Source organism: Strongylocentrotus purpuratus, unplaced genomic scaffold, assembly GCF_000002235.5.
Source record: "Strongylocentrotus purpuratus isolate Spur 01 unplaced genomic scaffold, Spur_5.0 spur5_contig_819, whole genome shotgun sequence".
Lineage (NCBI taxonomy): Eukaryota > Metazoa > Echinodermata > Echinoidea > Camarodonta > Strongylocentrotidae > Strongylocentrotus > Strongylocentrotus purpuratus.
The window spans coordinates 233,867-258,003 of NW_022145523.1; the positions used below are offsets into that span (position 1 = coordinate 233,867).

General features: G+C 40.6%; 1 protein-coding gene across 1 annotated transcript; it reads left to right on the top strand.

The window, feature by feature from the left end:
* Window positions 1-5,795: 5,795 nt before the first annotated feature.
* Window positions 5,796-22,377, top strand: LOC115922177 (testis-expressed protein 10 homolog). Its single transcript, XM_030980482.1, has 15 exons — window positions 5,796-6,003; window positions 6,765-7,101; window positions 8,002-8,141; window positions 8,568-8,752; window positions 10,870-11,128; window positions 11,576-11,939; window positions 12,880-13,012; window positions 13,741-13,910; window positions 14,435-14,603; window positions 15,194-15,279; window positions 16,512-16,669; window positions 17,485-17,565; window positions 19,913-20,246; window positions 20,889-21,007; window positions 21,967-22,377. The coding sequence occupies exons 1-15, from the start codon at window positions 5,803-5,805 to the stop codon at window positions 22,057-22,059; spliced, it is 2,829 nt and encodes a 942-aa protein (XP_030836342.1). The 5' UTR covers window positions 5,796-5,802; the 3' UTR covers window positions 22,060-22,377.
* Window positions 22,378-24,137: the final 1,760 nt, after the last annotated feature.

A 24,137-nucleotide genomic window follows, 5' to 3' on the forward strand; every position in this document is an offset into this window, starting at 1 on the left:
ATCTACCTCACTTCTTCCAGCATAGGACCCCCAATCAATGTGAGGATAATTGAAGTCCCCGGTGATCAGAAGATTGGTTGAGTTCATATTAGAAACCTCAAGCATCAGATTGCGTAGCTGAAGGTGGTTGTTGACAGAAGGACTTCTGTATATGCATCCAGCGAGTAGTTTCTTGGAACCAGCAAGTCGCAGTGTGATCCACACAGACTCATCAAAATTTGTTTGAATGTCACAGTCCTGTACAAGATGGCAAACTTCATGTGATACGTAAATTGCAACACCTCTCCTTCCATCTGCAACATTTGAGTGAATGTCATATCCATCCAGGAAAAAATCCTGTTCACATACTGGGTTCTTAACATTTTTGGGGCAGACCTCATGAAATGTACTGAGCACTTTGATTTTTTTTTTTACTGAACACCCAACCAGCCCCCCGTTGAGCCGACAAAAATTGCATTCTCCCTCGAAAAAGTTCCCCAAAGTTGACAGCCCTGTTTTAATCGTTTTCCTAAGCGAGTTAGTACTAGACCTAGTAGTCCTTACCAATACTTACCAAATTCCCATGCTTAGTCTAGACTACTCACTGTTAATAATATGTTAAACATAATCACAAGGAAAATATGGGTAAAATTATGCTCACGTGGAAATATTGGTTGAGTCCAGATTGACTTCAGCCGCATTCAGAAGAAAGATACCGCAGCAGAACTACATGTAGCACAGTACTCAGCTGACTGTAGCTGTATGCATAGCGTAGAAGTAACAGCCGTCGAAGATTGTAAACAACAACGAAACACATGCACGTGGCGTGCTAATCCATACCACGCGTGTACGTGATAGCTGCACGTTAACTTATTTACGCTGATTATGTAAGTAGTACGTAGATCTACATCATTTAGGCAATTGTTGTTATTCCAAAACATAACGTCAGAAGAGAATTATTGGAAAGAAATGTTTGATTCTTCTTAATTTACTCTTTACTTGCTCGAAAGAGCTACAAATTTAATTTAACATGAAATGCATGATGACTTCGTGTAGTCCCATCCGTTCGTTATTTCGTCTGGAATTTGGCATTTTGTTGTTGTTGTTGAACATAGATCTAGCCTACTAGATCTATCTAGAAATCTACATCTCCTAGTACTTGTACTAGTACTTGTAGTAGACTACTATATACATCATTAAAATAACTATCACTATGTCTATCATGTCTATGGTCTATGTTAAAATGTTGAACTAGACCCTACTCAAAAATGATCAAAATCTATGATCTAGACATCTAGACCTAGGCCTAGCCTAGACCGAAAGCTTCAGTCTCTCTAATCGTCGGTTGTTCCACTGAGACTACGTCTGGCTCCACTAGACCTCCGATTATAGAGACTGAAGTCTGGGGACCTCTTTCTGTGAGGCACTGTACGGAACAAATGGTTCGGTTCGACCGGACCGCGATGAATGAGATATGCAACGAGATTTTCACCTTGCCTGATTTACCTTGATGTTGGGCTTCAAGTATAATTACTTATATGCCCCTCTGCAGCAGGATTAATGTCTGTATGTACTGGGGATTGCGCCTACGTCGGAGCTCCGGACAATGCAATAGCAAGGAAACATTTCTTTAGGGTTGTACATGTCATATTTAGCTCTCCATGCTTTTTCCAGGTTGGATTTGAATGAGTTTACAGATGGGCTATCAATTACATAAGCTGGAAGCGCATTCCATAAATTGACGACTCGCTGTGAAAACGATCCCTTTCGGATAGAAGTGAAGGCTCTAACTTTTGATAGTTTGAAGCTGTGGCCACGTGTTCTGTCATTCAAAGGTCTCAGAAAGAATTGGTTGGGGTCACTGCGGTCAATCCCATGGAAAAGTCTATAGGCCCTATGTTTGTATCATATCCGCTCTGTGACAACGGTATGCAAGTGTGGGCAATTTCAAATGTCTAAGCCGGTCAGAATATTCCAAGTCACGAATAGATAGAAGAATTTTTGTCATCCTGCGTTGCACTCTCTCCAGCTTTAGATGGTCTCTCTTGAGAACAGGGTGCCACACACTGGAGCAGTATTCTAAGGATGGCCTTATTAAAGACTTGTATTGTAGAGGTGTACAAGGCCCGATTCATCCAAGAATGAAAAGGTGCGGCGAATCAGGCCAAGCTTCCTGTTCGCAGAGGATGCAACTCTGTTTACATGCGCTGAAAACTTTAAGTTGTTGTCGAAGGATACTCCCAGATCAGTCTCTAGAACCACAGATGTCAAAATTGATGAGTTGAGGTTATAGTTGACATTAGGGTTAGACTTCCCAAGATGCATCACCTTTGTCTTTGACTCATTTACGGGGAGTTGCCACTTGTCCGTCCACTTTGCAAGGAGATCTAGATCATGTTGTAATGCAGCACTATCTTCTAGTGAGTTCACAGGAGAGTACAGCTTAGTGTCGTCTGCAAAGAGTTTGACTGTAGATGATACGGACGTAGATAATGAATCTGGAATGTCGTTAATGAAGATCGTAAATAATACTGGACCGAGGACGCTTCCTTGCGGAATACCACTTGTGACCAGGCAGGAAGAGGATTTGGAGCCATTCACTATCACTTGTTGAGAGCGATCAGATAGGAAGTTGGAGATCCATTTCCACACTTTTCCTCGGATTCCATAAGCCTGTAATTTCTTCATCAGTCTGGCATGAGGTACACTGTCAAAAGCTTTCCTGTAGTCCAGGTAAATGCAGTCAATGTTGTTACCTGTATCCAAGTACTTGGTCCAATCATTTGTCACTTCTAGTAGCTGGGTAGAACATGAGTGACCCTTTCTAAAACCATGTTGATGTTTGGTGATTAGATCATTAGACTCCAAATGCTCTACAATTTCATCCCTTACCACAGTCTCCATGATCTTGCCAATTACACTTGTGAGGCTTATTGGCCTGTAATTTCCTGGGTCAGATTTTTTGCCTTTCTTGAATAATGGTACAACATTCGCTGACTTCCAAGATTTCGGGACACATCCAGTTGACATAGATTCATTAAATATTTCAGCTAGACAATCAATAACGTGAAGCTTTAATTCTTTTAGAATTCGAATGTGTATTCCATCTGGGCCAGCAGATTTAGTTTGGTCCATCTTCTCAATCAAGAGATGAATCTTCTCTCTATGTATAATCATGTCCTCTAAGCAAGCTGAGTAATCTCTTCCTTGAAGCTCAGGAATGTTGTTGAGGTTTTCCTTCGTAAAAACTGAGCAGAAGTAATTGTTGAGTAACTCAGCTTTCTCATTATCAGATTCTGCAATGGAACCATCAGGCTTACATAAGTTCTCTATTGCACTTTTGACTTTCAACTTGCTTTGAATGTACTTCCAGACGCTCTTTGGATTCTTCTTTACATCCTTCGAAATCTTGAGTTCAAATCCTCCCTTAGCAGATCTGGTGGCACTGGTTGCTAGGTTTCTGACAGCATTATACTCCTCCCTTGTTTGGTTGACAGTGACAGGATTAATAGGTATCTTCCGTCTAGCTCTCAGATGCTTATTCCAAGCTGAATGTTTCCTCCTTACCGCCTTCTTAACCTCACTATTCATCCACTGTGGTCTGGCTTTCAATCCGGGAAGTCTCAACGGTACAAATTTCTTAGTAAGCTCAATAATTGTTTTCTCAAAGCAAGCATATTTCTCCTCCAGATTTACGTATTCCTCTGTCCATTCAAAACAATGGTGTTCCTCCACGTACTCCCTTAGCTGCTCATATTTCCCTTTAAAGAATGCATAAGCAGGAGTGAAAGACTTCTCTTCATATAGCAGACTCATATTAAACTGTATTGATAAATGGTCACTTTTTCCAAATGGTGGTTTAAGTTCAAGGTCATCGATGAAATCTGGTTGATCTGTTAAGATCAGATCTAATACGTTTGATCTTTGGCCTTCACGTAACCTTGTTGGTTCTGTCACTAACTGATGCATGTATGTATCTTCTGTGATTACTAAGAATCTTTGTGAGAAGCTGAATTCAGTACATCCTCATAACTGCTGCAATTATAACACAAATTAAAAATAACATATAGCTTATTTGACTTACGATAGCTTGCTCATTTAGGTCCTAAATTAATGATTAATCCGAGAAAGTCTCGTCGTCAACATTATCCGTCTTGGTTTTAGTTGATGAATATTCATTTTTTCTTTTCGAACGTCCAATAGCTACCGTAGCTACGTACGAGTCGGCCCAGCTTGACCAACGAACTCCCACGAAACGAGTGCTCTGATTGGCCATTTGGCTATGTTTTGGTAGGTGGACCCGGAAATATATCGGCCGCCGGGTAATATTTCGAATGCATGAACGTACCGTTTCACAGTTCGGAAATACAAATTGGATAATTCATATAAGTAAGTCCGTAAATTATACATTTAATATTAAGGACAACTGTAATTAGGACAAATGACATACCGACCTAATTTACATCTGATTTAGACATCAGAAAATTAGATCTAAATAAAGAAAATCGGGGAGAAAATGTCAAGAACGAAAAGATGTTCCGCTCTGGCTCTAGATTACCCCCACGGTATGAGATCTCTGGGTTGCCATCTGTATTGGGGAATGACAACAAATGTCAGTTTTATTAAAGAAATGACCCAAATCAGATGGTTATTGCTGTCTAGACCTAGCCTAGACCTATATCGATTTCTTAACCTTTTTTTTTCTCCCTCTCTCTTATTATCATGTTATTCTAATTTAAAATCTTAACTTACTTTTAACTAAGTTCTCCTCTTTTCCAGTTCCTCCCTCTGTCTTTTCCTTCTCCTCCTCTCCTTCCCCTTCTCCATCTCCTTTTCTTCTTCCTCCTCCTCTCCTCCTCCTCGGCTCTACCTCCTCCCCCTCCTTCCCCAACTCCTCCCCTAGACCGAAAGCTTCAGTCTCTATAATCGTCGGTTGTTCCACTGAGACTACGTCTGGCTCCACTAGACCTCCGGTTATAGAGACTGAACGATCGCCTATACCATCATACGTTGAAGATATCACGGCTAGATTTTAGTCGCTAGGCCCCTCCCACAAACATGACAAACTTGCCACGGCCGTATTGTTATGCCCCCAAAATCCCTCAAAATGTCATTTTACCTCACCATCTACACGTTCGTAATGGCGTTATCACAGTTTTTCCTTCATAATCATTTTTGCCTTCGGCGTAGACTAGAAGGGATGAGATTGATTTAGATGACTCCGGCAGCAAGAGTTTAACATCGCTTGCAAGATTTTCAACATGGATGTCGATTTTGACCCATAATTTCCTTAAAAGGGACCATTAAACGGATTATTTCAATCAAATTAGTAAGTGGAACCGATGTATTATAGCCTAGGCCTAATTTACATTTGGATATACACGAGGTAAAATGACATTTTGGGGGATTTTGGGGGCAAAACGCTACGACCTGAAATGGCCGTGGCGTTATCAAGGGAATGTGTATAGACGGTTTCCGTCTCTAAAGAGAGAGCCGGCCGACCCTACCCAATAAGAGGCTAACGAACGAAAGAGACAGAAAATTTGGTCTACTCCTTTCCCTTCCCCATCTCCTTGTCTTCTTCTTCCTCCTCTTCCTCGTTCTCCTCCTCAATCTGTTTTTTCTTCTTCTGCTTTCTTGAGTGTTCGATGTTCTCAGCAGTGATTTTGCTTTTGCTATTTATTCATTGTTCTTGTTCATAATGGATTTATGCATAGATGTACATAGATTGCCATTTGACAAATTGATGTACAATTGATTATGCTGAGATGGCAATATATGATTTCTTTTCCTTTTTTAAAATTGTTTTAATCATAGTCAATCATGGTGAAAGGTTCGAGGAAGAACAAGGAAAAGAAGAAGGATTTCCAGAAGGTCAAACTCAAAGTTGGCAAGCAGTTGGCCAAAGCAGATAATTTTACGGATACATCGTTCAAGTCTCGTGCTATTCACATCAGAGAACAGCTTAAGACATCAGATAAGGATGGAGGGGAACCTGTCACATCGAGAAAACAGAACATTCAAGTAAGATTTTGTTTTAAATCAGTTTCAAACCTATCTTAAAGGCTGTCTGTACTAGTTTGGCCAGAAGGGATTAGACCACACAGCGAGGTCACTGACAGGTGGCTATCTCATCAACTCAGCTCTCAATTAACATAAGAAAAAGAGGATCATGGGGACCAACCTGCACCGATTGGGAAAGTTTCTATATAGAGGGAGCAAGTAGTTTTTCAAGTAGTACAGTGGGGCTTAAGGTTCCCATTCTTCCCATACTCATTATTTCAGAAAATCAACAAATGAGAAGAGGACATAAATCATATTTAAAAGTAAACTGAATTTTTGTGGATGACCCAACTGCCCTTTACTTGTCAGAAAAGTTTAATAATTCTACAGCAGTGTGAATCAGGAAAAAAAATTGGAAAAGTTATTTTTTATCATAATCCAAGAATGATGCAAACCCTCTTCATTTCATTTGTTAATATGAATTAAACTGTACTAAATTGTACTAGTTTGGTTAGGAGGGATTAGAGCACCAAGGGTGGTCATTGACAGGTGGCTATCTCATCAATTCAGCTCTCAATTAACATAAGAAAAAGAGGATCATGGGGGACCAATGGTCACCAATTAGGCATTGTTTCTATAGATGGAGCAAGAAGCTATAACTGGTACAGTGGGGCTTTAAAACATGTAAACAAAATATTAAAAAGTAAGAAATTCTAAAAGGGAGTGTACACTACTGGACCCTCAAAGTTTTCTCCTTTTACTTTTTCTTCTCATTCTGCTAGGAGCTTCTGTGTCAAGCCAACCATTACAACGCCTCCATCCGTAGCAGTGCTATACAAGGCACCAAGACTCTCCTCACCACCAACCCCTCCCTGATCCCGGAACACCTCCCTACCCTCATCCCTTCAATCTCAACCGCCATGACTGACAAGGAGGGGGTGGTACGTCAGGCAGGGGTCGCTCTCCTACGGGTCATCATGGATACGCTGGCATCTCATCAGATGGCCCCCTTCTTTCCTACCGTCTGTATGCATCTGTGCTGTGCCATGACACACATACAGGAAGATGTCCAGCTTGATTCTTTGGTTGTCATGGAAACCATTCTGCAACATTATCCAGGTAAATAGTAAGAGTAGTCAATGGATGGGAAATTGAAAAATGAGTTCTTGTACACCTGTCTTCAAGTTTGACACAAAATTGACTATTAGTGCAACTAGATACACCAAGAAAATTGTAAATTTACAGAATCCATGATTTTGAGATCATTCTGTAATTAAACGTGACAGTATTCCTTCTCTTCCTTCTTCTCCTCCTCATTCCCCTCCTTCTCCTCATTCCTCTCCTACTCATCCTTCTCCTACTCCTCATTCCTCTCCTACTCATTCCCCTCCTTCTCCTCATTCCTCTCCTACTCATCCTTCTCCTACTCCTCATTCCTCTCCTACTCATCCTTCTCCTACTCCTCATTCCTCTCCTACTCATCCTTCTCCTACTCCTCATTCCTCTCCTACTCATCCTTCTCCTACTCCTCATTCCTCTCCAACTCATCCTTCTCCTACTCCTCATTCCTCTCCTACTCATCCTTCTCCTACTCCTCATTCCTCTCCTACTCATCCTTCTCCTACTCCTCATTCCTCTCCAACTCATCCTTCTCCTACTCCTCATTCCTCTCCTACTCATCCTTCTCCTACTCCTCATTCCTCTCCTACTCATCCTTCTCCTACTCCTCATTCCTCTCCAACTCATCCTTCTCCTACTCCTCATTCCTCTCCTACTCATCCTTCTCCTACTCCTCATTCCTCTCCTACTCATCCTTCTCCTACTCCTCATTCCTCTCCTACTCATCCTTCTCCTACTCCTCATTCCTCTCCTACTCATCCTTCTCCTCCTCCTCCTCCTCCTTCTCCTCCTTCTCCTCATTCTCCTCATTCTCATCCCTTCTCCTTCTCCTTCTTCTTCTCCTTATTCTCTTGTGAAATTGATAACAGATGATTCAAGCGATCTCTTCTTTCTTTCCAGGTTTGATTGCTCCTCATTGTAAGGAACTCCTGACTAACTTCATCAATCTCATCTCCCAGCAGAGGAATAAACTTGGTAGCTCTAGTAGCCTCAAGGTCAACCCTAGCGGCAAACTCGCTGGACAAAAATGGAGACTAAAGGTTTGATACTTATACTCTTTTCAAAAACTTTTTTTTAATTTAAATTTTTGATAGTGTGACGTCATTGATCCTGTACTGAAACCTTGTATTTGCAAATAAAAACGGTTCAGAGTTACTTGTGAATTCAATGTTTCTCCAAAGTGCTAGATGACATTTCTACAAAAAAGAAATAATTCTTCTGACTAAATCAAATGCTGCCTTTCAAGAGTACAAAAAAATTGATGCTGCAATTTATTTGGTGATTAACATCAATCGTAATTATGTACATAAGACATAGGGGATTGCAAAGTTGCCATTGATTTAATAGAGGACTTGCGAATTGATTTGGATCAATTGCAACTCGTTATAAGACAGGGCCCAGAACTTCTGTAACTGTATATTTAAATTGACTTCTACTCTTTTATGTTATGTATTTGAATCTTGTAGGTTCTCCAGATGCTTCAGAAGTTTCTGGATGTGATGAGGAAGTCCAAAGAGAAAGAGCATTTACCCGAGCGAGGAGAGATGAGCCAAACTATCAAAGTGGATTCTACCGGAGCTAAACCAACATATGCACCTATCTTGAAGGCGAATGGAGCATTCAGTGGCAGACCAAAACCCTTTATTTTAAGGTTTGTAAAAGATTTTACTGTCTATGTATAATGTGATTGCATTGTGACAGCATATTGAAGTCCAGATTTTCAGATAAAATAAGGAGCTAGAGAGAGAAAAAGAGAAATAGAAGGGGGGCAAAGATGATGGTAATGACAATTATGATAACTGTTAAAACATACTGGAAAAGTGAATTGAGAGATTTGTGCACGCCAATACTGATTAAATAAAAGGAGGTATCAGTATTAATATACATGTATATATAATGAAAGTAAAGAAACTATTTGAAGTGCATTTTGTAGGAGAAAAAGGATATTTGGGCCAAGGTAAAGAAAAGGTGTCTTTGATATCACATTGCTGGTGAACCTTCTTGCTACATCTTTAACTCCTCCTCCTCCTCCTCCTCCTCCTCCTCCTCCTCCTCCTCCTCCTCCTCCTCCTCCTCCTCCTCCTCCTCCTCCTCCTCCTCCTCCTCCTCCTCCTCCTCCTCCTCCTCCTCCTCCTCCTCCTCCTCCTCCTCCTCCTCCTCCTCCTCCTCCTCCTCCTCCTCCTCCTCCTCCTCCTCCTCCTCCTCCTCCTCCTCCTCCTCCTCCTCCTCCTCCTCCTCCTCCTCCTCCTCCTCCTCCTCCTCCTCCTCCTCCTCCTCCTCCTCCTCCTCCTCCTCCTCCTCCTCCTCCTCCTCCTCCTCCTCCTCCTCCTCCTCCTCCTCCTCCTCCTCCTCCTCCTCCTCCTCCTCCTCCTCCTCCTCCTCCTCCTCCTCCTCCTCCTCCTCCTCCTCCTCCTCCTCCTCCTCCTCCTCCTCCTCCTCCTCCTCCTCCTCCTCCTCCTCCTCCTCCTCCTCCTCCTCCTCCTCCTCCTCCTCCTCCTCCTCCTCCTCCTCTCCTCCTCCTCCTCCTCCTCCTCCTCCTCCTCCTCCTCCTCCTCCTCCTCCTCCTCCTCCTCCTCCTCCTCCTCCTCCTCCTCCTCCTCCTCCTCCTCCTCCTCCTCCTCCTCCTCCTCCTCCTCCTCCTCCTCCTCCTCCTCCTCCTCCTCCTCCTCCTCCTCCTCCTCCTCCTCCTCCTCCTCCTCCTCCTCCTCCTCCTCCTCCTCCTCCTCCTCCTCCTCCTCCTCCTCCTCCTCCTCCTCCTCCTCCTCCTCCTCCTCCTCCTCCTCCTCCTCCTCCTCCTCCTCCTCCTCCTCCTCCTCCTCCTCCTCCTCCTCCTCCTCCTCCTCCTCCTCCTCCTCCTCCTCCTCCTCCTCCTCCTCCTCCTCCTCCTCCTCCTCCCTCCTCCTCCTCCTCCTCCTCCTCCTCCCTCCTCCTCCTCCTCCTCCTCCTCCTCCTCCTCCTCCTCCTCCTCCTCCTCCTCCTCCTCCTCCTCCTCCTCCTCCTCCTCCTCCTCCTCCTCCTCCTCCTCCTCCTCCTCCTCCTCCTCCTCCTCCTCCTCCTCCTCCTCCTCCTCCTCCTCCTCCTCCTCCTCCTCCTCCTCCTCCTCCTCCTCCTCCTCCTCCTCCTCCTCTCCTCCTCCTCCTCCTCCTCCTCCTCCTCCTCCTCCTCCTCCTCCTCCTCCTCCTCCTCCTCCTCCTCCTCCTCCTCCTCCTCCTCCTCCTCCTCCTCCTCCTCCTCCTCCTCCTCCTCCTCCTCCTCCTCCTCCTCCTCCTCCTCCTCCTCCTCCTCCTCCTCCTCCTCCTCCTCCTCCTCCTCCTCCTCCTCCTCCTCCTCCTCCTCCTCCTCCTCCTCCTCCTCCTCCTCCTCCTCCTCCTCCTCCTCCTCCTCCTCCTCCTCCTCCTCCTCCTCCTCCTCCTCCTCCTCCTCCTCCTCCTCCTCCTCCTCCTCCTCCTCCTCCTCCTCCTCCTCCTCCTCCTCCTCCTCCTCCTCCTCCTCCTCCTCCTCCTCCTCCTCCTCCTCCTCCTCCTCCTCCTCCTCCTCCTCCTCCTCCTCCTCCTCCTCCTCCTCCTCCTCCTCCTCCTCCTCCTCCTCCTCCTCCTCCTCCTCCTCCTCCTCCTCCTCCTCCTCCTCCTCCTCCTCCTCCTCCTCCTCCTCCTCTTCTTCTTCTTCTTCTTCTTCTTCTTCATGAAAAAAGAGAGAAATATTGGTTCTTTGTGTGACAACAGACATTTAAACTATCAGGTATTCTATTTTTCCCCATCTGCATCACAGAACTGATCAGTCCGTGTCCAACCTTGGTATCGACTTCTTATCTGATCCTGAGGCCATACTGGGCATGGCTCGTACCCTGATCCCCCTGCTCCTCCAGTGCTGGGGCGAGGTCAACTTGCCGGCCAAGGGTCAAGGACAAGGTGAGAGCGGGGTCACCCTAGGCCAGAAGGAGGAAGAGACGCTAGGTTGCGTGGTAGCCATCCTACAGACCCTCTGGAGTCTCCTACAGAGAGCGTGTGATGAGAAAGGCAATGATAGTGTAAGTTGCTTGTTCTAATTTTTGCTCTCTTCTACCATATATAGTTAATCATCTGTTTGGAGCCAGAAGGGCGTTAACTCATTTTATTTTACATTGAGTATCTCTGCCAATATGGCTCCAAACAGAGGTAATGTGTAACAAGCCTCTTATGGCAATGTTCATTGTATTTTTGCTATTTGGACATCTTACTACAAGTAATATGTGGAAGTTGATATTATGAATATTGTGAAAAAAAACATGCCGGTTGTCGGTATGAAACCCATAACATATACATTTAATTGACACTTTAATGACCTTTATTGAAAGTGCTGTGTTCGTATTTTAATCTTTAATATGTTTTAATAGAAGTAATATCTGAAGCTGCTATCTAGGACACCAGTACCATACCGAGTAAAAAGATTGTTTATTTCTGTTCCCCCTTAATTTATTGAATTATTCTAACGACAGGCTCTCGACGAGATGAAGAAGACCTACCAACGCAAAATCAGTCAGCAATTCCACCAAGGGTTCCCGTACTCACTCCACCATGCCCATACCACCACCACCACTCCCAGGAGGGGTAGTAGCAAGCCCCCCGCTGGATCATCCCATGGATCAGCCACGCCCATCAACCTGTCTGCATGTAACCTGGTATTGAGTATCTTGGTTGTCGAGGGTAACAAGCCACGCCCTTGGATGGGGATGGTGAGGGAGTTCATAGAGGATGCCTTGAGGGAGGAGGACGATGGGGAGTATCCTCTGGGTCAGGAGGAGCAGGAAGTCTTGATGGATGTGGTGCAGAAGATGATGAACAAACCTGGTGATGATGAGAGTAAGTCGGGCAATCGTGACTATGAAACTGAGATATCTGGCATGGGAGTGTCGTGGTAGAGTGGTTTAAGGCGCTTGACTGGAGATGCGAAGGTCGAGGGTTCAAATCCCGACATGGCACTAATATCCTTTGGCAAGATATTAACCTGCACTTGCTACTCTCTACCCAGGTGTTATATGGGTACCCGGTAGGATGCGACCGTCATTGTTGGTCAAACAGTTTTTTGGATCATGTAACGCCTGGCTGGAATGCTCCCCAGGGAGTGGAAAATGTGCGGGTAAGCCTGAATCAGATGACCGGGGTAATAATATATCTGTAAAGCGCTTAGGCACATCGTTGGATCGATGTATTGAGCGCTATATAAACTTGGAATATTATTAGACCGGTTTATTAACATATTCAAATTGTATGCATACTTTTTAAACAAAATCTTTCTTCACGTCCTGAAAGCTTGCCTGATATCGCACCAAATAACACATGCAGACTGGATTCTGAGTATAATAGTTCATTTATTAATAACAGGTTAATGGATTAAATCGTCACTAGGTCCCCAGGAAAGAAACATCTATTAATTTGAATATGTTAGTAATCCGGTCTATTTGAGGGTTGAACGGGATGATGCATCCCCAGCAGTGGACCAGGGAAAGCACAGGTGCAAGCTAGGAATTCTAACCAACTCCACTACATTAGAATGATTTTCCTCAAACAACTTGATTAGCCATAAGCAGTCAAATATGACTGAATGCCAAACACAATCAGATCCATTGTTGAATCATTACAGAGTTGATGCACATAGCACTGAAAGTGAAGGAATTTCAGTTTATCCTTGTTTGATTCCACAGAAATAATTTTAGCAAAGTTAGTACTTAAACCTTCATTTATTTCATTATCATGATTGTCACAATTGTAAAATTTTGGGATTCGATTATTTCCTTTTCAGCGAGTATTAGCCTTGAAGATGCACTGTTTGTGTACTATGCGAGAGCACATCCTCTTTCACAGCAGAAGCTAAGAGCTCTTAAAACTCTGAGATCAATCTGTCTTGACAGAGCAAGGCCAGATGATGACAACATGTAAGTATTGCTTTGATATCCATCATTAAGGCCCCTCCCCCCCAAAAAAAAATAAAAAATAAAATAAAATAAAAAAATTGCAACCATCTGTTGTCTTATATACCCCAGTCCTGCTGTCATGATCGACACCTGACCAAAATATAAACCTGACAAAAAATTAAAACATCGCAAATGGGCAAGATATATTAATTATCAGGTTAGAGTTAGTTTAAAGGCAGGCTTTTCTGGTGCCACCACTTAAGATTGGTGTATACTGCCATCTGCTGCTTACCATGTCCTGATGATTTGACATCCATGTCCCATGATGCATCACCGTCTGATGACGTGGCGGGATGACATGTTTTATTTAGGTCGCTAAAAATTGATTGTTTGACCATGGTATAATTGGGTTGCAACTCTTCCATACATTGTACATTGGAATATCAAGATTCTTGATCGATGGACTTTAACACGGATCTGCAACAAATTCTGTCTTAATCTGTTGTATACTCCCACAAATATATATAATGACAAATTTATACTTTTTGTAACTTCAAATTTTTTTGCAAGTACGTAATATGTAATAAGTTGTAATCTATTTTACTGCGTATTATTTGTACTTGTCTATATCTAAGTTTTGTTGGAATGTTTTTAAAATCAGAGCTTGTAAAACTTGCAATGTAATTTAGCTCTTGTGCTACCATTTGCAGATGTTCTAATAAACCATTCTACTACTACCTACCACACAGTTCTGAGAAGCTGCCAGCATTCTTTGATAGCCTAGGTGAGCTGATAGATGAAGCCAGGTCTAGCCCACTAGGTATCTCTGAGGAAGCCCTTCATACCCTGCTCGTAGCTGCATCAAGAGGTCACATACAAGCTATACAGTGCATGGAAAAACACTTACCACAATGGCTTTGTAAGTCAAGTATATATGATTATTTATATCATCCAATAGAATGATATACATGCTGCAAGTCTGGATTTTTTTTGAGTTTTTCTAATCAACTCAATTTTTGTCTCGTTTAATTGAAGTTGTGCTATACAAAATCTAATTTCATTATTTGTTATGCCTCTGTCACCGAAGGTGGTGCCAGAGGCATAATGTTTTGGAGTTTTCCATCCATCCATCCCAGCTACAGGGTAGCAACAGCCAAAGTGAAAGGGCATATTGGTCTTCCATTAAACTCCTCCAGTATAAAAGTGTTAAAATACTCTGAAGCTTTTCTTCTTCTTTTTTTTCCTCAAATTTCATAAACAAGCATATATAAATACCGGTATTGCTACATAGTGCTCTGTCATGGTACATGAGTCTGAATATTTAGATTAGGAAACCAAAGTAATTAGTTCTCCAGAACACATGTATTTTAAGTCACTTATTCTTCAAACTAAAAATGTTATGATAAAAATCTAAATTTACCATTTTATCTGTGTATTTTGTAGCTCCTGATAATGCTGTGATGGAGTGTTTAGATCAATCAACACAACGTAGACTGTTAGAATGCCTCTACCATCTTCCATCCCTGGACTCATCTCTCATGAAGCAGCTTATGAGATACTGCTGCAAGACAAACTCAGATGTCCACTTTCCTTTGTATCTCCTTGCAAACAGGTACGTATTCCAGGGTTGTACAGTGAACCTGTACATAAAGACCGCTCAAGGGAAACGAGAGTATTATTCTTTATAGGCAGGAGGTCTTTATTTACAGGTTCCTTTAGTATGGTTTTCAGTGAGAAATCATGTTCAAGGGGGGGGGGGATGTGGTCTTTATAGACAGGTGGTAGCTAAAGCAAGTTTGACTGTACCACCAAAGGGAAACAGAGAATGTGGCCACTGTAGATAGGTGGCCTTTCTAGACAGGTTCTACAACACATTTCCTTCTTGAGGGAGACAACATGCATGGCCACTAGACAGGTGGCCTTTATAGAGAGGTGGCTACTAAGGCAGGTTTGACGGTATCTGGTTCAGATTTAGATTCAGGGATGCTAGCTGTAGACTACCACCTGCTTTTACACTGCAGTACCTTTCTATCTTTGACCTCTTCAGGTTTTATGTTGTACATAATGTATGGGACTTTAACTTACAAAAAATATTGAATTTATAAATCTGTAGAAGGATTGATATCAAAGATTGTGAATATTACACAACTGTTGAACTCATTTAAGTTGACCTTCCCATTCTCTTTGTTGTTTCTTTTTCAGGTGCTTTGACAATGTGTTTGGTACATCAAGGAAACCTCCTTTGTCGCATTCTGCTTTCATGGACTTTGTATACACCGTGTCTATGGGTAAGATTATTATGCTGAAAAGAAACATATCCCTGATATCTTTACACTTTATTGCAAAAGAAAAATGTTGTTTGTATAATCTCTAAAATCCATGGGTCTGTATTCTCCTGAAATTGAAATTTGATGCTTGGTTTTATGTTGATTATGTTTGTTACTTCTTTGTGGAAACCAGTTATGACTTTCTTTGCCAATTAATGCACCTGTATAGCTTTTGTTAACCCCCCCCCCTAAAAAACTGTGAATCATTTTTAACAAGTTTCTTTCCTACCAGAAACAGAAATTATTTGCAAGCTTGGTCTATACTTGTAAATCAAATCTAAGCATTTCCCTTTATACAACACCTACTAAGATTATTGCAACCGCATTGGTCAATTCTTAATTACATGACATGCGCTAAAAGTAATATTGAACAGTATCTTTCGCCAGGCGTGCAATTTTGATTGATCAATTTGTACCATTGCACGCTGACGTCACTAAGGATGAACAAAGTATATTGTGAGGCAAGTGACGTCACCGTGCAATGGTGCAAATTGATCAAACAAAATTGCACTCTAAAGTCACAATAAACATACACGCAGCGCATAGTACGCACATGGTTTGCTGCCTGCTTATCAATAGTGCACGCTTACTAGGCTCACTATCAAAATCACTGAGATTTGGCCAAGGAAAACTTTTCTTTTAAAAAATAGTTTTAAGCCCGTGTCTGAGGTGTTGTATTAAACAAATAGCGAATGGTCTTTATTTGTGCAATGGAACAAGATTTTGCATTCGGTAAAAGATGAGATGCTCTATTCAACTCGGCTGCACCTCGTTGAATAGAGAGTCTTTTATCTTTCCCCTTGTGCAAAATCTTGTACCATTGCACTCATGGCCATTCACTATTTGCATAATATTTTAACATGATGTAGACCAAGCCTACACTTTATTGCCTAATTAACATTGAAAAATAAATAAATACAGGACATGGAATACAGAATTACAGCTATTATTTTCATCTCCAGTCTCATATATTTTGTGTTTTTATTTTCCATGCCACTCCATAGTTAATGAAATTTCCATCTTTAACATGATCAACCTTTCAGAATAACATCTTATGAAAAATTAAAATCTGTTTGATAAGAATTTTGAAAGGAAGTTGCTAATTTTCTGAAGCCAAGATAACAATATTTGCTGTTTTCATGAAAGCAACTTGCTATGAATGTAAGCTAACCCTGTGATGTCTTTGTGTTTAGGCACTTCACCTGAAGACTTATCATCTCTTCTGAACAAGATAGAGTCATCGGATGAGTCATCTAATCATGCTCTAAGGATAGCTCTTCATCCCTTCTATCACATCGTCCATGGCAAGAGGGAGGTGGAGCTCCTGCATAGAGCTAATGCTGTCAACAAGGTAAAGGATATTCATACATGTACATCTTTTTTGTAGCTGGGTCAATTAATGGCGAAATATCACCCAACCCCCAAAAAGTGCAACAACACTTCCGGTCATTTTAGGAGACTGGCTGCCATTTTGGATGCCATATTGGATTTTCACGTTCCCTGGTGGCCATAACCCATGTAAGTGGTATGAATGGATTCTTCGACTCCCAAAACCTAGGTATAGACACCAAAATACATCTCTTAGATGGATATATCATGCCTAATGGCTTTTCCAATATATTGGCGGCCATCTTGGACGCCATTTTAAAAATAAACACTTTCCAGAGGTCCGAATTTCTTAGATTTGTAATATGTTCTGGATGTCAAACACTACCAGAAACCATTGAAAAACCTTTTGTTGACATTTTTTAGGGTCAAACCCTATATTGACAGGACTAATATTTCTATAAAATAATTGAAATTATCTGTCTGCATATATCCTGAAAATTGTTTTAATCTGTATGTGCCTTGTAAATAATCTGAGAATGTTTTGTGTTAGAGTAATTCACTTCTTTTAAATAAAAAAAAACCCTTTGAGATATACATGCAGATATCAAACGCCATGGGATTTTTATAATAAGGTTCACCAAGTTTTTAGAATGCTACGTCACACTCAGCCACAATCCCTGAGTTGAGTCTGGCCCTCTGTGGTTTTCAGGGTAAAGGAAGCATATTCAATATTCAATTTAATATTCAATCCATCCATATGTTTGTAAAGGAAATCCTAAATTTTCATTGTTATCCACACATCCACTTATTTGATTTCCTTTTCTTTCTGTTGTCTAGATTGCAATGCAAGTTTACAGGAGGCACCCTGATCCAGAAGTGGCCATAGCGGGAGTTCTTGCTCACATTCAAGATACCTTGGTATGTAGTATGGAGAGTATGGAGAGGGGGAAACAGATTTAATGTTCTGGATAGGATGTATGAAGTGACTGTTGATTTTACATCAGATACCTTGAGATTTAGCCCATTTTAAATGTATCTTCAAAGAGGTTGGGTGTTAAAAAAAAGATGACATAATAATGATATGGTGTTAAATATGAAGTGACCTTTTATTTCAAAGCAGATAACTTGATTTAGCCCATTTTAAATATACATTTAAAGAGGTTGGGTTTCAAACAAAGATGACATATTAATGCGATGTTAAATATGAAGTATCTGCTCATTTACAGCAGATAACTTGAGATTAAGCCCATTTTAAATGTATGGCTAAAGAGGTTTGTGCTTTTAAAAAAAGAGGACAATGAACTTGGGAGCATTCTCATTCTTCTTATGCCAGTTTGGAAGAAATCATAGTGTGTGAGGTGTAAATTTCAGCAAGATAGAATTTATTTTATTTCAAATTGATCATTCCAGAACCTCACAGTATACATCGATTTGTAGGTACAGTATAATAATAATAACAATCTTTTAATCCACTCCAAATTTTATTAAACTGAAAATGGAAATTCTTTTTGCCCAATTGATCGTGAGCCCGGCAGCCAGTGAGCAGCGCCAGATCGACGTTGCTCTATCCCCTTATTGTTGAACGCCAAACAAGGTAGCAGCAACTCCCGTCTTTTAACGTCTTTTGGTATGACGCGGCCGGGGTTCAAACCCACGACCGACGCTCTACTGACTGAGCCAACACACTGGTATACATGTGTAATCATCTATTCCCAATAGACCGGTCTACTAACAAATTCAAAAGTATTGATGTTTCTTTCCCGGGGACCTAGTGACGAGTTATTAAATTTACCTGTTGTTAATGAATGAACTTCAATACTTAAAATCTATTCTGCATACATTAATTGTTGCTATGTTGGGCAAGCATTGGGCAAGCTTTTAAGGTTGTCAAGAACAACCTTAGTTTGTTTTAAAAGTATGCATACAATTTGAAAATGTTAGTAAACCGATCTATTGCTTCCAGACAGTTTCTTCACAATTCAAATTGCATGGCCAATACTTTACTCTACTTCATTTTTATTATGCCTCCGTTACGAAGTAGCCGGAGGCATTATGTTTTCGGGTTGTCCGTCCGTCCGTCTGTACGTACGTCTGTACGTACGTCTGTACGTACGTACGTCTGTACGTACGTACGTACGTCCCGTTCTCGTGATCGCGTTATCTGAAGAACCGATTGATGGATTCCTGCCAAACTTTGGTCATGTATGTATCTTGCAGAGCCGATGAACTGATTAGATTTTGGGGTTACGATGTCAAAGGTCAAAGGTCACAGGGCTCATTATGTATGCAAAAACAGCTCGTGATCGCGTTATCTGAAGAACCGATTGATGGATTCCTGCCAAACTTTGGTCATGTATGTATCTTGCAGAGTCAAAGAACTGATTAGATTTTGGGGTCATGAGGTTAAAGGTCAAAGGTCACAGGGCTCATTATGTATGCAAAAACAGCTCGTGATCGCGTTATCTCAAGAACCGAGTAATGGATTGCTGCCAAACTTAGGTCATGTATGTTACTTGCAGAACCGATGAAGTGATTAGATTTTGGGGTCACGAGGTCAAAGGTCAAAGGCTACAGCGCACATTATGTATGCAAAAACAGCTCGTGATTGCGTTATCTCAAGAACCGATTGATGGATTGCTGCTAAACTTAGGTCATGTATGTTACTTGCAGAGCAGATGAACTGATTAGATTTTGGGGTCATGAGGTCAAAGGTCAAAGGCCACAACGCACATTATGTATGCAAAAACAGCTCGTGATCGCGTTCTCAAGAACCGATTGATGGATTCCTGCCAAAATTAGGTCATGTATGTTACTTGCAGAGCCAATGAACTGAGTAGATTTTTGGTTCATAAGATCAAAGGTCAAAGGTCATGGGCTCATTATGTATGCAAAAATAGCTTGTGAACACATTCTCATTAGAACTGACAGATGGATTACTATTTAACTCAGGACATCTTGCAGAGCCAATGAACTGAGTAGATTTTAGGGTCATGAGGTCAAAGATCAAAGGGTCATATATGTATATGAGAAATTGCTTGTAATCACGATATTCTGAGAACCTGTTAATGGATTACAATTGAACTTGAATTCGAAAAATGTCTTCTGTTTTGGTTTGTAAAATTGCTCTATGACGGAGGCATCATTTTCGACTGCGCGCAGTCGAATTCCATCTAGTTAAAATTTAAATCATCACTTAACAGCTTAATCTTATAATGTGTATTACATAACATTAATATTTTTGTTTTCTCTTGATCTTTCTTCACAGAAATCCTTCAATTGTCTTCCTATCTGTACCGTCTTAAGCATCTTAGAACACACAGCCATGCTTCAGAGATATCATACGCAATCAGCCTCGTCATCATCATCAGTACTCCAAAGCATGTCATCATCGAGAGAAACGTTGGACAGTATAGACGGAATGATTGGAAGCCTTGCATTCTTACTCTTGTACGACGCTGCAGTCAGAAATGTTGCCGATTTGGCAGGCAGGGAGGAGGAGTATGCAGTGGAGCTGTGGAAACAGGCCGTAGATTGTGTGACAAACTTTGGAGATGGGTCAGTCGGCTCACTTATAAACTGTGCACTCACTGCATGCAAAGGTATGGTAGATCTTTCATCTTTCTCTTTTCTTTGTAATCATTATAGTTATGTGTATTTCATGTAAGTATTATTCAATTAATAAATTATGGAAAAAAGAGGAGGGAAAAAAATCTTTCATTGTGGTTTATTGGCAACATGAAGTTAATGTTATGTACATGTCCAATCTTGACCCTTGATTACTTTGTGTTATGTTATCTGTCTGGAGTTATGAATTGATGCTTTATATTGGTTGTTTTGATTTGGTGAAAGTTTGAAATCATTCTTTGATAAATATTATAGCAAAACCTCACAATAATCTGTTTAGTCATTTTGCTTTTATCATCTTTACACTTGTGTGTTATGTATAATTCTGCTGTGACATGACCTTTGTTACCGTTAAACCAATGGAAAAAGAATTTCTGTTGTATGACAGATGAATCAATGAATTCAATTCAATTCAACATTTTCTTTCCAGGAACATCTGATAATGTCTCTGATAGTGTATGGAAAGAAATGATTGTGTGTACTGCTTGCCAATCAGATAATTGTGTCATGTGATCAAAGGATGTATTCTGTTAAAAATAAAAATTACATTATCTGCATGAGCCTCATAATGTATTGCAAATTAATAATTTGTTTCATTTTGATCCCTCCTTTAAAAGACCACTCAGACGACAGGCAAGTTGCCAAGGTCATAGTCCGTCTCCTTCAGACTGGGAGTGTGAAGAGAAGGATGCAGATACACAGTGGCAAACTCCTCGCATTGGTGCAGCTCATTGAGGTAATTAGTTTGTTTGTTTGTTTTACCCGACTGCTAAGAAAGCATGGGTATGCTGTTAGGTGAGCAACTAGGCGATCGACAGCTCCTCTCCGAGGGACTTATTAATGAGAATTAATGCCTTACCAAAGGACACTAGCGCATTGAATTGGTTTCAAACACGGGACCTTCTGGTTATGAGTCTCCTGCTCTACCAATGAGCTATCGCGCCTCAGTCAATTATGAAATCACACGCAGCAAAACCTTGTAAGAGATCATTTTGCTTTCATATTATTAAAAAATTTGTGTAGATCATAAAAAAAAGCATTGCATAGAGTGTAAAGAGTGACCCACATAGAAAGACAGATTTAAAATGCTCCATACATGTAGCTCTGTGATCAGGAACAGTAAGATTTGTTGGCCAGCATTATGATACCTTGTATTTTAATTCAACGTCTCTCATTAGTGCAGTTCAGTGAGGGAATTATGAAGCCACACGCAGCAAAGCCTCGTGGGAGATAACTTTGCTTTCATATTAGGATAAAAAACGAAATTGTGCAGAATTTTCAAAGAAGCATTGCATAGAATGTAAAGAGTTATGTACATTAAGTGACTAAAACAGAAAGACAAATTTAAAATGCTCCATAGCTCGGTGATCAGGAAAGTTAAGGTCTGTTGGCATGAACTATGATACCTTGTATTTCAATTAAATTCAACTTTCCTCATTAGTGCAGTTCAGTGAGGTATTGATAAAGTCACACAGTGTTGGAATGTCACGTTTTGCTTTCAGAAAAAATATGTGCAGAATCCAACAGAATTTTTAAGCCATAAAAAAATGGTTCATACAGCAAAAAGTTGAGTGATCAGGGAGATTTTAACGTTTTTGTTCTTTTGAGTTTATGTTATTATACCTGATATCCTATATTCTTACCCAATATGAATTTATAATATCTTTTCTTTTTGTTGCTTTCTTCATGTTCCAGGACAATTTAGCCGCTCCAAGCGACAGTAGATGGTTTGCAGAGCTGAAATATGAAGTCAGCCTTCTAGCAAAGGAAATTCAACTGGATAGATGAAATCAGCAAAGAGACATTCTAAAGTATTTCGCTTTACTGACAATGTGAAGGAAATTCCACAGAGCATCACCAGCTCAAAAATTGTTACTGTTAATTTTGGACTGGAATATTATAGTTATACATTTCTGAATCCATGATACCTATAATACTTCTTGAAAGTAGTAACGGGGAATATATTCAAAGCCAGATCTATTACACATTGTTGTTATAAGAAGTAAACCCAAATTTCGTCGGCCTTATGCCAAAAGGGCCTTAACTGCTTTTGGCCATTCCGAGATAATCGCGTTTAAAGGTTTTGGCCTCTCTAATAATCAAAAGTTTGTGGTCGTTTTTTTTGTTTTTGAAGCCAATTTTGATAAATATGTTAAGTTATTAAGTTTTACATGAAATGTTTAAAATGTGTTATAAAATATTCAGAATTGTACATGCTATGTGCAAAAAACATGTTAGGGCCTTTTTGGCATAAGGCTTGAATGCAGCGTATTTATGCCAGAAGGGCCGTAACCTACTCGGCATTGTGCCAAAAAGGGGCGTACGTAACCTACGCGTCGTTGTGCCAAAAGGGCGCGCATAGTTAGCGCCCTTCTGGCATGAGGAAATTTTCTTGTTTCGCAACACCTTTGGTTTGCCAGAAAGGCCCTCCTACGGCTATTGGATCACAAAAACTGATAAAACTGGTTAATTAAAATGTTTGAAAAAGTATTTTTGATATCTGAATATTTTATTAATATAATGCAGCTTTCGGTAAAGTTATTTCTTAGAGATCGTACATTTAGAACACCTTTTTCGTTGTTTATTTTTCATCACAGTCCCATACGTTGACATCTGCATATTTCAACGAGTCGGTCGCATTTCATGCATCCACACCTAATTTAAATCTCACTCAGATTTAATGATCTAAATTCATGACATATACTTGGAGTGATTATTTTAAGTACATTGTGTCTATTCTAGACTAATCATGTTTTTAATGGTGTTTCTACTGATATTTATTGAATTAAATGGAAATTACGAAATAATCTGTCATTGATAAAAGATTTGCCGTGTAGGTTAAGGCCCTTTTGGCGTAAGGAAAAAGATGAGATACGCGTTAAGGCCCTTTTGAAATTCATAATTATCTTCATAAATAAATTGAATTTCAACAAGGGAAGCACATCATTTTAAAGAGAATGATAAGATCTACAAGGTGATGTTAATAACTCAATAACCCCAAAAATCGGGTTAAGGCCCTTTTGGCATAAGGCCGACGGTATTGTGACTAGGAAAATATAGTTTTGTTGGAATATCTACTAGCACAGAAAGGTTAAATTGTACCAATCACCTGAATGAATTAATTGTGTAAAGCTAGAATGTTTCAAATCAACCTCAAAAACTCTACCTAGGATTCTATAAGTAAATGGTTTAATAAGAAGTACCAGTATGTGGAAGCTGAAAGATAACAAAGAAACCTGCGTATAGGGCTCGCTCAGAACACAAGTCGATTTTGGGTTCTGTGCGTGCCCTATTCTTTGTGCATTAACTAGTCTACTTCACGTTTTATTGTTCACTAAGAATGTATTTAAACTGCAATTTAATTTAAAAGGTTAAAGAAATAAGCTTAGAAGAAATAAAGTGTAGAAGAAATATTTGAAGCTCATTTTGTTACCACAGTATAGCAACATGGAACCCAATTTGAACTAAGATTTGGAGGCCATTTATGTATGAATTGAACTGTTGAGACAAAGAGTTTGCTGCCATGCTCTGACAGCTTGTCAGAGAGCCCTCCCCATAACTATATCTTTTGAATAAAAGCAAATACCAATATTACTTATACAAAGGTTTTATTTCTGCTCATTGTTCCACAAATGTGCACTTGTGTGTGTCTGTGCCATCACAGCTTTCTTTGAAATCAGGGCCCCGTCTGATCAAACCTGTTATCAATAACAAATACTAAATATCTATGACAAATTCGCTCTCAGCCTATCAAATACCACAATTTCAGTAGACACATGAGGAGAAAACACTTAGAAAAATTCACTATTTTTAAAGCAAAAAGGACTTTAAAAAATAGAACTCCAACAATAGATAGTCCTAAATGA